General features: G+C 39.8%; 1 protein-coding gene across 4 annotated transcripts in view; it reads right to left on the bottom strand.

Annotated features, from left to right (window-relative positions):
- Nucleotides 1–12,896, bottom strand: part of LOC127431758 (cullin-1-like) — a 37,033-nt gene that overhangs the window by 10,365 nt on the left and 13,772 nt on the right. For all 4 annotated transcript variants that reach the window (XR_007895646.1, XR_007895647.1, XM_051682285.1 and 1 more), the window contains exons 3-12: nucleotides 9,911–10,088; nucleotides 8,902–9,069; nucleotides 8,539–8,589; nucleotides 5,402–5,492; nucleotides 5,078–5,241; nucleotides 2,550–2,712; nucleotides 2,306–2,436; nucleotides 842–949; nucleotides 638–744; nucleotides 153–201 (exon numbers count right to left, since the gene is read on the bottom strand). Coding sequence is in view for 2 of the 4 variants with exons in the window: in XM_051682285.1 (XP_051538245.1) it covers nucleotides 153–201; nucleotides 638–744; nucleotides 842–949; nucleotides 2,306–2,436; nucleotides 2,550–2,712; nucleotides 5,078–5,241; nucleotides 5,402–5,492; nucleotides 8,539–8,589; nucleotides 8,902–9,069; nucleotides 9,911–10,088 (1,210 nt within the window). In the remaining 2 variants the exon portion in view is untranslated. The remainder of the gene's footprint in view (nucleotides 1–152; nucleotides 202–637; nucleotides 745–841; nucleotides 950–2,305; nucleotides 2,437–2,549; nucleotides 2,713–5,077; nucleotides 5,242–5,401; nucleotides 5,493–8,538; nucleotides 8,590–8,901; nucleotides 9,070–9,910; nucleotides 10,089–12,896) is intronic.

Below are 12,896 nucleotides of genomic sequence, written 5' to 3'. Positions count from 1 at the left end.
CCCCTCATGCATTACAGTTATGGTTATTAGATCTTTTAATAGATTGAAACAATATGCATATACAATCTACTGTATATACAATATAAATGTGAATGACACTTTAATTTTAACAGCTTTAATAATTTTGAAAAATCCATTCATGTGGGACTCACCACTTGGTTGAGAGTATCTTCCAGCTCAGCCTCCTCAGGATTCTTTGAACTAAATAAAAGACACACCCAGTTAAAAGATCAGTGGTATGTACACACCTGCGAGTTCTGAATCCTGGTTTGTTGTTGCCTGTGTTCCTGGACTGTTTAATCTCAAAATGACATACTGACAGGCAATATAGCTCTTAATTGTGTATCAGAATTCAAAAACTTTCACTAAAGTCTACAAAACAATGGCAGCAAAACAGAGCTGCACTGGATTTTATTGTGAATATATGAATTGCTTGTCAGAAATAACCCAAATTCCAGGAAGCAAATTATATTACCAGAAGGGATCAGAAATTACCATCACTTTTTACCAGATCTATACACATGACAAATACATGACTACACAAGTATCAGCTTCATGCATTCACATCTAATCTGATATGCTCTAGTCTGTGTTCAATGCCTGTGAGTGAGGATGGGACTTTGGATGAGAAATTAACCTCTTCTTCAGTAAGGAGTCACAGTATCTGGCCAAAAGCTCAGGGGATTTGCTGGAGGACTGCGCCATCCTTGTTACTGCATTATTGTTAATGAATCTTCCACAGGCCTGAAGAGAAGCACAGATCATAGAGTGAAAGTTACACCACAGCTATAAATAAACAAGCACTATAGCTCAAAATTGGTCTTTAATATAGACCACAAACCTTATCGAGAGCTGCCACGAAACCAGCATCATTATTGAACGCAGTCATGACGAGAGCGTTGTATTTCTTGTGCACATCCAAGATTGTTTGCACATACATTTTGGGGTCCTGGAAAACAAGTGGTGCTTGTTCAAATAGTGTAATTAAGATTAAATTATTACTGGAAGTGATATAAGTGAAAGGAAAAAGTTACCAGGAAAACACACACACAAACACAATTTACAATTTGCCCAACAGAAGACCACTCTTTGGAACAATGCAAAAATTTAAAAACAAGTGAAAAATGAAGCATATCTATATGGTTAAGAGTCTATAGTTTACCAAAGCAATAAGTAAGAACTTTTGAGAGGCAGGCTTTTATAATTAAAAGCAGGCACAGCTCCATTCCATTCAATCATTTCCGAAATGGAAAGCAAAACAAAGTATACTTCAGCAGGGCTTGAATGTTTGTCAAATTAAACAATGTCAGTTCAACAACATGTTCAATTCACAGAAAGCTAAAATATTAGACAAATCAGACTGTAAAACAAATATTGATTAAAATGTACAACACTGTAAATACCTATTGATTCAATATTACTGCTAAAAAAAATAAAACAATGTTAATCAAATTATCGAATTATTATATTTTACACTCACAACACAAATACACACTAGACTGTGATTTTGCCTGTAACGTCAGTCATATTTTCTAATTACGCTGCTGTGTGAAATTACCTTGTGAGCAAATAATACTGCCTTAATTTTTCCATAATAATTTAATGGTAAACTGAGCAAAAACATGTCTGATTCTGAGGATCTGCCACAGCATGATGAACAAAAACTAAACACAACAATCCCAGGACAGAATAAATGTCCCTCAAGGAACCATGTGTCAGCAGCTTGTTCTTCTGTAGTGAAGGTTACACACAAGCATAAATTTAGATTTAGAGAGGTGAACCTGTGATTTCTCTGCGGTTTGTGATCAAGCAAATATATTATGTGATCTAGATCAGGTGTTGACCAAGTAACAAAATCATAAGCAACAATGCTGAACAAATGAATGCAGTCTGACTTGACTAGTGATCAACACAATGACACATCCCCACGTCAAAGAGCTTGAGCATAGATTAAGTCATGTCTCTGAAATACAAATACATCTATATTATTAAATGAAAGAGAATTTGGTCAAAGGCCCAGTTAGATAAATAACTATATTGTTGAGGTCATATATTTAAGAAAAATAGAATAGACCAGTTATGCATTAATATAATGGAGTGAGGTCACAAGTTCAGGAAATTCTGGTTCAGCTATGGTAACAGTAGTGAATCTTCTGTCTAACCTGATTCATCCAATGGGTTCGGCACAATTTCAAACACTGTCAAATCAATTAAATTCTGAATTGTTCTTTTATAGGTATAGGTAAAGACCTTAAGTACTGTGTACACAGTCACTATGGCTTTGTGCTTCAAGATCAGGACTTACATTGAGTGCTGAATCTCCACATTTTTCAATGGCAGCCAGCCCTTGATTATGAATGTGAGTCTCTAAGAGTTTCTTGAGCTCTCCCAATCCGTCTGTGATCCGGGAAACAAGGTTGTACATCCGACCAAGATCTGCCATGACAAAGGATGTGTAAAATTCACTATTTTACCCTGATTTTTGATAAAGAATATAAAATTTTGTGTTGCTCAAGTGTTGCTTCTGAATTAACATGGCATTGCTGCACCTTCATTCTTATCGGCGTCTAGAAGATTCTGGAACTCCGTGTGGAAGATCTCCAGGTGTTTCTCAATGAGGACCTGCTCACACTTGCGAGCCAGCTCGTCTTGTGTGCTCTCATGGAGATACACCTGCACTCGGCGCTGTTCCTCCAGTAACCGAGCCTCTGCCTGAACACACAAACAAATAAAATGCTTATCAATAACACTCAAATACCTCCTCATCAACACCAAACAAAAAATGTGTTCCTTTTAACTCGTACTATACTATATATATATATATATATATATATATATATATATATATATATATATATATATATATATATATTAGAATGATCATTCTTATTATTAAAAAATATTGTGGGTGAAAAACAAACTCACATATACTCTGCTATGAGCATCATTAACCAAAAATGTATAAAACTTTGCAATTTGCATACACATTTTATTTCTTAAAAAAGAAACTAAAGAAATCATAAGATTAATCTCAACTAGTTATTTAATCTATTTAAAGGCATTATATTTTTAAGTCTTAATTTCTGTTATATACAGTTGAAGTCAGAAGTTTACATACACCTTAGCCAAATACATTTAAACTCCTGAACTGGGGCAGGGTGGAGAACTAAATTAATTCCTGACATTTAATCATAAAAAAACATTCCCTGTCATAGGTCAGTTAGGATCACTACTTTATTTTAAGAATGTGAAATGTCAGAATAACAGTAGAGAGAATTATTTCAGCTTTTATTTCTTTCATCACATTCCCAGTGTGTCAGAACTTTACATACACTTGGTTAGTATTTGGTAGCATTGCCTTTATATTGTTTAACTTGGGTCAAACATTTTGGGTAGCTTTCCATAAGCTTCTCACAGTAAGTTGCTGGAATTCTGGCCCATTCCTCCAGACAGAACTGGTGTAACTGAGGTCAGATTTGTAGGCCTCCTTGCTCGCACACGCTTTTTCAGTTCTGCCCAAAAATTTTCTATCGGATTGAGGTCAGGGCTTTGTGATGGCCACTCCAATACCTTGACTTTGTTGTCCTTAAGCCATTTTGCTACAACTTTGGAGGTATGCTTGCGGTCATTGTCCATTTGGAAGATCCATTTGCGACCGAGCTTTAACTTCCTGGCTGATGTCTTAAAATTTTTCTTCAATATATCCACATAATTTTCCTTCTTCATGATGCCATCTATTTTGTGAAGTGCACCAGTCCCTCCTGCAGCAAAGCACCCCCACAACGTGATGCTGCCACCCCCATACTTCACGGTTGGGATGGTGTTCTTCGGGTTGCAAACCTCACCCTTTTTCCTCCAAACATAACGATGGTCATTATGGCCAAACAGTTCCATTTTTGTTTCATCAGACCAGAGGACATTTCTCCAAAAAGTAAGCTCTTTGTCCCCATGTGCACTTGCAAACTGTAGTCTGGCTTTTTTTATGGGGGGTTTTGGAGCAGTAGCTTCTTCCCTGCTGAGCGGCCTTTCAGGTTATGTCAATATAGGACTCGTTTTACTGTGGATATAGATACTTGTCTACCTGTTTCCTCCAGCATCTTCACAAGGTCCTTTGCTGTTGTTCTAGGATTTATTTGCACTTTTTGCACCTTCCTGAGCGGTATGATGGCCGTGTGGTCCCATAGTGTTTATACTTGCATACTATTGTTTGTACAGATGAACACGGTACCTTGAGGCGTTTGGAAATTGCTCCCATGGATGAACCAGAATCCTGGACATCCGCAATTTTTTTCTGAGGTCTTGGCTGATTTCTTTTGATTTTCCCATGATGTCAAGCAAAGAGGCACTGAGTTTGAAGGTAGGCCTTAAAACACATCCACAGGTACACCCTCTAATTGACTCCAATTAACTTATCAGAAGCTAATTGCCTAAAGGCTTGACATCATTTTCTGGAATTTTCCAAGCTGCTTAAAGGCACATTTAACTTAGTGTATGTAAATTTCTGACCCACTGGAATTGTGATATAGTCAATTAAAAGTTAAACAATCTGTCTGTAATCAATTGTTGGAATAATTACTCACGTCATTTACAAAGTAAAAAGTTTAATCTTTATCAATTTCCCCTGAAAGGTGCTTAAAGGAATAGTTTCTTTCTTCATCAACACAGAATTTAAGACTTTTAGGATTTCATTTCCTAAAAACAATGCAAGTGAATGTACTCCATTTTTTTTTATGGTCCAAAATGCATATTTAGTGTGCATCAAAATAATCCACACGACTCCAGTCGACAAATAAAGTTCTTCTGAACCCAAACGATTGATTATTTTTAGAAACTTAAAGTCTTAAATTCTGTTTTGATGTAGAAAGAAACTCAGATACATCTTGGATGGCCTGAGGGTGAGTAAATTATCAGGAAATTTTCATTTTTGGGTGAACTATTCCTTTAAGTTGGGAATCACTTACATAGTTTAGAGCTATAATAACTATCTGTTTTATAATGTCTGATTTATTTTTAAAAGTTTAACAGAAAAAATGTAATGGTTCTTAAATCTGGATTCAGTCACATGAGTACAGCTTACCTTTTTCATGTATTCAGTAACAGGGTTTTGCTGGAGGAACTCTGTGCTTTCCCTTGTATAGAAGCGCTCAGTGTCTGCCAAAAACTGTGCCTCAAAGTACTCCTTGTATACTGATAGTGTTGGCCCCTTCACAAACGCATCATCCTCATTCAAACCCAACTCAACTGGAAAAGACAAACCAAAGCACAACACAACGAGCACTGTGTTTATTCCACCAAGCATTAAGATAAAAAAAAAAAAAAAAAAAACACCTGGCTCATATGGCACTAAGAAAATTTTTAGTAAGAGAAACAAGAAAGATTGATGTCATGCAGCCATACTCACCATAGGACTGAACCACTCCGCTGATGAGTCTAGTGTTAATAGTCTCCCCATTTCTCTCCTTCTCAATGAGTTTTAACACAGCATTTGTCACCTATTCAAAGGAAACAAATAGCATTTAAAAGAAAGTCTAAATTCTGGGTTAAAACTTCTGGGAATATTTAAGAAAAGTACATTTCAGGTGAGGCACGTGATGCCATGTGAGGATCAGATGTATGAACGGCAAGCTCTGCGCACTTTGCTAGTTTTAATACTTTTAATGACATAAACCGGTGAGATTCGATAAACTCTATTGATATTAATAATGCTTTTAAAGAATTCTATCTTGATCTTTGTAGTTCCACATCTTCGTCTACTGAAGAGGATTTTAAAAACTTTGTGGAACCATTAGAACTTCCTAAACTGTCAGCTGAGCAAACAAATTCTCTTGATTCTGAGATAACCTTGGAGGAGCTTAGAGAGGTAATTAAGGCCTTGCCTACAGGCAAGGCTCCGGGGCCAGACGGCTTTGCCGCTGAATTTTTTAGATCTTATGCTACAGAACTGGCTCCACTTTTGCTAGAAGTTTATACAAAATCATTAAAGAATTGGAAGCTTCCGGCAACCACGACACAAGCCCGGATAAGTCTGATTCTTAAAAAGGACAAAGATCCAAGCAAGTTTAAGAGTTACCGTCCAATTTCCCTGATCCAGCTAGATGTTAAAATACTGTCAAAAATTCTGGCTAAACGATTAAGTTATGACATCTCTTATACATATAGATCAGGTGGGGTTTATTCGGGGCCATAACTCTTCTGATAACATTAGGCGTTACATTAATGTCATGTGGGCAGTGGCGAACGATCAGATTCCGGTCGCTGCCATCTCACTTGACGCCAAAAAAGCGTTCGATATGGTAGATCAGGATTATCTTTTTAAGATTTTGGAAATGTACGGGTTCAGGCATACTTTTATTGGGTGGATTAAGTTACTTTACAGACACCCGGTAGTGGCGGTTCAAACGAATGGATACATTTCAGATTATTTTACTCCGAATGGGGCACCTGGCAGGGTTGCCCTCTTTCCCCCTAATTGTTCTGTCTTGCCCTGGAACCATTAGCGGCCGCAATAAGAAAGGAGGATGATTTTCCAGGGGTGGTGGAGGAAGGTGTAGTGCATAAGCTTTTGCTTTACGCAGATGATATTTTATTATTTGTCTCCGACCCTACTAGATCTATGCCTTGCCTCCACAAAATTATTCATTCCTTTTCTAAATTCTCAGGATACAGAGTGTATTGGTCTAAATCCGAAGCTTTGGTTCCGACAGCGTACTGCCCAGTAACGGCTTTTCAGCCGGGCACCTTCCAGTGGCCCAAACAGGGCATTAAGTAAGTGGGTATTCTATTCCCAGCAAATTTGTGTGATTTAGTCACAGTTAATTTTGACCCTTTAATAAAGAAGTTTGAGCGATGTGGGCAGGTGGGCTTCATTACATTTTTCTATGACTGGGAAGGTTAATGTTATTAAAATGATTTGTATTCCAAAATTCAACTACCTGCTACAATCTCTCCCTATAGATGTCCCCATCTCTTATTTCAAGCAATTTGATAGCACAGCAAAGTCCTTCATTTGGAATGGTAAACGTCCCAGATTACACTTCAGTAAATTACATAGGCTGATTGACATAGGTGGGCTAGGCCTACCCTAGATTTAGTTTTACTATTATGCATTCAGTCTCAGACATTTGGCTCATTGGTCTCTTCCATCTGAGAGCCCCTCCCAGGTTTTGTATTGAACAGGAAGTTCTTGCCCTTATTTCGCCATTGCAAAGCCTTTCTATCAAACTAACCAAAGTTAAGTTACACCCCGTTCTCTCGCATTTGCATGCGGTATGGACAAAAGTGTCCAAAATGTTTAATTCAGACATTTATTTAAATGTTGTTTTGAGCATACGGCTGAAGCCAAATTTTTTTTATTAATAAGTCCCGTTTCTACTGGACAGAGTGGATTGTGAGGGAGATTAATACGCTCGGTGACCTATATGAGAGTGGAGTGTTGAGATCCTTTGAAAATATGGTTCAACATTTTGGGATTCCCTGGTCACAATTCTTTAGGTATTTACAACTGCGCCACCTGCTCTGTACTATTTTTGGAAGTAGCATACACCGCCCTAAAGGGGCAGATACTCTGGAAGTGGTGATTACTGCTTTTGGAAAAAGTCTTGAGGTATCAGTGTATTACTCCTGCTGATTCAGAGTCTGGGGGACGGAGCTTCAACTTCTCTCAAGAGATTATGGGAGAAAGATTAAAACTTGGTACTGGAGGAGGGAGTGTGGGCTAGGATTCTAAAAAAGTCAAGTCTGCATCTAGAGATGCAAGGGTGTGCCTTATGCAATTTAAGATTTTACATCGATTCTATTGGACCCCCTCTAGACTGTATAGGCTTGGTCTTAAAGACACACCCACCTGCCAATCAGAAGATGGGATCACAACTCATGTTATTTGGTGGTGTGTTAATATCCAAGAATTTTGGTTGAGGGTTCAGAGTTTTATGTGTGACGTATTGGGCACTCAAATTTCATTTTGCCCCAGACTCTGTATTTTAGGCGATGGGGCGGTCATTAATATAGGGGATAAATACATATGAAATTGAGTCCTAGCCAGTGTTATGATCGGTAGACAGATCATTCTGAGGGGATGGAAGTCGGCTGGTGCGCCCTCATTTCGGGAATGGTGCACGGAGATGAGCAGGGTGGTGGCATTTGAGCAGATGTCAGATAGAAGGCTAGACAACCTGGAGGTGTTTAATAAGAAATGGGGCAGCTATTTAACCTTTCTGGAAGGCTCTCGGGGAGGGGCAGTGGAGAGAGATTTATAAACGTATACATTTATAAATGTGTGCGATTATAATAATTTATATATTTTTTGTTTTTTGTTTTTGTTTTTTTTTGTGTGTAATTTGGCTTTGACCACAGGCATGTTTGCTGGGGGTCAGGGTGGGGTTGGGAATAATGGGGGTTAAAAGTTGCTTCATATATGTTTTGCTTTTCTGTTTAATTTGTTGGAATCAATAAAAAGTGTTAATTGGAAAAAGAAATGTACATTTCATTATTATTAATTGCCAATAAATTATGGAAAAAATATATAAACAGATGACTGACCTGCTTGTTTAGTGGTCTGAATAAACACTCTCTCCAGGTGACCAAAGCAAGCTGTGAAGGAAACACTTTATTAGATTACTGTTCCCCACAGATAATATAGTTCATTATAGTTTAATGTTTTGTAGCAACTTTTAGCATTAACATATAACTCAACCGATGTCCAGTTACAGGTGTGCATATATCATCTATTTTACAACAGCTTTCAATGTGGCTAATCCAATTCAATTTTTTTTTTTTTAAATAAACATCAAATATAGCTAAACTAAACAAAAAAAGAATAGTCAATTATCAGAGTCTTATGAACATAACATGGGGAAATGCAGAACAGGGACCCTTGACTCGGGTGAGTGCGGTCTCTCTTACGGAGTATATTTCATAAATTCCTTTTCGTCCTTCATCACACTCTCGGCGCACCCAATGTCTGTTGAGATAAGCACAGATCCCGTTTAACACTTTACTGGAGAAGCGATAGTCCTCCCACTGCTGCGTGTAGAACTTCAAAACGCTCTCATCCATCAGGTCCTCTCCATCCTGCCAGACACAGACAGGTGGAAGAGAGAAAGAGGAGAAGAGAACTCACACTGCTGATCATTATAGTGTGGCAAGAACAACTCCAAATCAAGCCACCTCACACACAACTACGAACAACTCAAATCTGTAATTATTTTTATATTATAAATATATACCACCTGCTCAAATCTATACCATTTGTCTGTCGTTTAAAAAAAAAGGACAATCTAGAATTGTACATGCTTAAAGTGAAATTAGGCATCAAAACCTTAGTGTTTTTAAAGATATTTAATTGAAAATCAAGCACTTTTCCAGCACAGTATGGCCATAAATATACTGCGCATTCTTTTTTCTTTTTCTTTTCTTTTTTTGGATTTTTCCCCTTTTTCTCCCAATTTGGAATGCCCAATTCCCAATGTACTTTTTTTTTTTTTTTTAAGTCCTCGTGGTCACGTAGTGATTCACCTCAGTCTGGGTGGCGGAGGATGAATCTCAGTTGCCTCCGCATCTGAGATAGTCAACCCACGCATCTTATCACGTGGCTTGTTGAGCGCGTTGCCACGGAGACATAGCGCATGTGGAGGCTTCACGCCATCCACCGCTGCAACCACGCTCAACTCACCACGCGCCCCACTGAGAACGAACCACATTATAGCGATCACGAGGAGGTTACCCCATGTGACTCCACCCTCCCTTGCAACCGAGCCAATTTGGTTGCTTAGGAGACCTAGCTGGAGTCATTCAGCACGCCCTGGGATTCGAACTAGTGAACTCCAGGAGAGGTAGCCAGCGTCTTTACCACTGAGCTACCCAGGCCCCCTATATTGTGCATTCTTAAAGCACCCTAACTGTAGGCCATTACCTTGAGAAGGTTCGTCAGGTAGTTCCTCAGAAATTCCTTCAGTCTTTTGTAAAGTTCTAGTCCAACAAACTGAGCCCCCCCAGCTGTGGCAGTTTTTTTGGAGGGTTTGGAAGGGGGGATGCCAGCACCCCTGGCCTGGTTAGACTGGTGTACACTTGTACAGTAGTTATACACATGTCTGAACGGTAGGTTAAAGTTGTAAAATAGTAAATAAGTAAATAATAAAAGACATTTCACAAAAGAGATAGTTACAACAATTTCCATCTTATGAAGTGTTCCATAATGATGATGTTTAGAATTTCAGATGCTAAACTGCTTTATCTTTGATTCTGTATCTAAATACACACCTGAATAAACAGAGCTCAAAAAGAGCTCCATTGGAAAAATCTAGTTTTTGACCAGTGAAAAAAACATGGTTCTGATGGTTTACATGGTGGAAAAAAAAAAAAAAAAAAAAAAAAGTAAAAAAAACACTTCTAAACAAACGTGTAGCATATCCAATTAGACCTAAAACAGCCAATTCCAGAGCAAATAGTCAACTTTGCTTGCAATATTAAACTAGACCCATTCACGAGACAGTACCTTCAAGCTTTATGAGCAGTCAAAACATGTTTCTCAGTGCACAAGCATATTAGAAAACGTCTCAGTTACGTACGTAACTTCAGTTCCCTGAGATGAAGGAAATGAGACATTGCGTTTATTAACGCATATGGGGATTGCCTTCCACACGACCTAGTTGAAACCTCTCCACAATAATGCCAATATTCTAATATTGAGAGCACGATTTGGCACGAAGATGTCTGCTATAAAAACAGGTGTACAAACACCATTTCCTCAGAATTTCTGACTGAGAACAAGGAGCGCATCGCTCGTACCTCAAGTCTTGTAGCGCAGCTAGCGTTCGCAATGTCTCGTTACCTTTGTCTCAGGGAATCAAGGTTACGTACGTAACAGAGACATTCCCTTACGACTCTTGTACACTTGACATTGCGCTTATTTATGCATATGGGGAACAGAATCCCATCACGGCGCACTACACAACATAACCTCCCAGATAGGAAGCATGATGCTGCAGTCTCGTGGGAGCACTCAGGACGAATATATGAACTACAGTCATATAGTATGAATTAACTCCTTCACGAACCCAGTCTGGAAGGGAGTTTATTTATAATTTAAGTGCTTGTGACTTATGGTAAATTACATCGGCCTAATGCTGGCGGTTGTGTAAAAGATGGGGAGCTTATCCTAAAAGGGAGGAGCAATGGATAGCAAGAGCTCTAAACAGAGAGAGACGTTATGTCTAGGTTGTAAAACCTTGCGAATGTGTTTTGAGAGGACCATCCTGCTGCAAAACATATGTCTTGTAAGGACACACCATTCATCCATGCCCATGATGAGGCCATGTCACTAGTTGAGTGTGCTTTAACACCGATTGGGCAAGTCTTACCCTGTGACTCATAAGCCAGGGCAATTGCATCGACAATCCAGTGAGAGTCTTTGTTTGGCGACGGACATTTCTTTTGTGCATCCTCCATAGCACACAAAGTGTTGATCAGACAGTCTGAACTGGCGTGTATGCTCAATGTATGCATGTATTGCCCGCACAGGGCATAACAAATGCAATGATTGTTCCTCATCCAAATTAAATGGAGGAGGGAAAAGGTCCTGAAGGTGAACCACCTGCGCTCTGAAGGACGTGGTTAGGACCTTAGGCACATATCCTTTTCTGGGTTTGACAGTGGCTCCTGAAAGACTGGGGCCAAACTCCAGAAATGAACTGTTGATTGATAGTGCATGTAAGCCACGACCCGTTTTATTGAGGCCAGAGCCAGCAGTAGTGCGGCCTTAACGGAGAGCATGCACAAATCAACGGAGTCCAAAGGTTTGAAGGAAGGCCCTGCGAGAGCTTTTAGGACTAAAGTTAAGTCCCAAGTCGGGACTGCAGCCGGCTGAAGTGGGTTTAATCGTCTTGCACTTTAAGGAATTTATGATTAAATCATGCCTGCCTATAGAGGTGCCAGCTTCATGTGCGTGATATGCAGATATAGTTGCCACATACACTTTGAGTGTTGATGGAGTGAGTCCTGCGTCTAATCGCTCGAAGAAATATGAGAATTTCATGTATGGGGCAGTTTACTGGGTCTTTGCCATGGGAGAGACACCAATCAGTGAACACCTTCCATTTTAGCATGTTTGTGTACCAGAGGGGACAGTGGTTATTCCCCACTGAGGCAAACTCGATTTCTGCTTTGCCAAATATTTCCCAAATCTTAAAACAGTTTGAGGATGAAGTCTCCATTCGCCCGGTATCACCCCTTGGCGTGATGGTAGGTCCGTGCCGTAATTCAGGTGGCCTGGGACGTATGTCGCTCTCAGGGAGATGAGATGATGCTCGCTCCATAGGAGGCGCCGTCGCGTCAGTCTCAACAGCGGTGGTGAATGAATTCCACCTTGGCAGTTTATATATGCCACAACTGTCATGTTGTCTGAGCGAACCAGGACATGACTGTTTACTATTTCAGACTGAAAAGCCTTTAAGGCTAGAAATACAGCCGATAGCTCTAGGCAGTTGATGTGCCACGCTTTCTTCGCCCCTATCCAGGTGCCGAAAGTCGGGCATCCATCGCATACCGCCCCCCAACCTGTGTTGGAAGCATCCGTAGTCACCACTTTCCCCCTGACAACCTGCCCCAGTGCGACACCTTGCTGGTAAAATGCAAGAGCTGTCTATGGTGCTAAAGCAGCTATACAGGAGCGGGATATAGTGATGCGCATGCACCCTTGGCGCAAAGCATGTCGTGGCACACGGCGCTTCAGCCAGCACTGAAGAGGTCTAATGTGTAAGAGACCTAATGGAATGACGGCTGATGCCGTAGCCATAAATCCCAATGCTTTCTGAAACAGCTTCAGTGGAAGTGTTTGAGACAGCTTCAGTGGAAGTGTTGAACTGAGACAGACACTGTAGAATGGCCTGAACGCACTCGTT

This window comes from Myxocyprinus asiaticus, chromosome 41, assembly GCF_019703515.2.
Source record: "Myxocyprinus asiaticus isolate MX2 ecotype Aquarium Trade chromosome 41, UBuf_Myxa_2, whole genome shotgun sequence".
Lineage (NCBI taxonomy): Eukaryota > Metazoa > Chordata > Actinopteri > Cypriniformes > Catostomidae > Myxocyprinus > Myxocyprinus asiaticus.
This window is presented reverse-complemented; position numbering and strand designations above follow the sequence as displayed.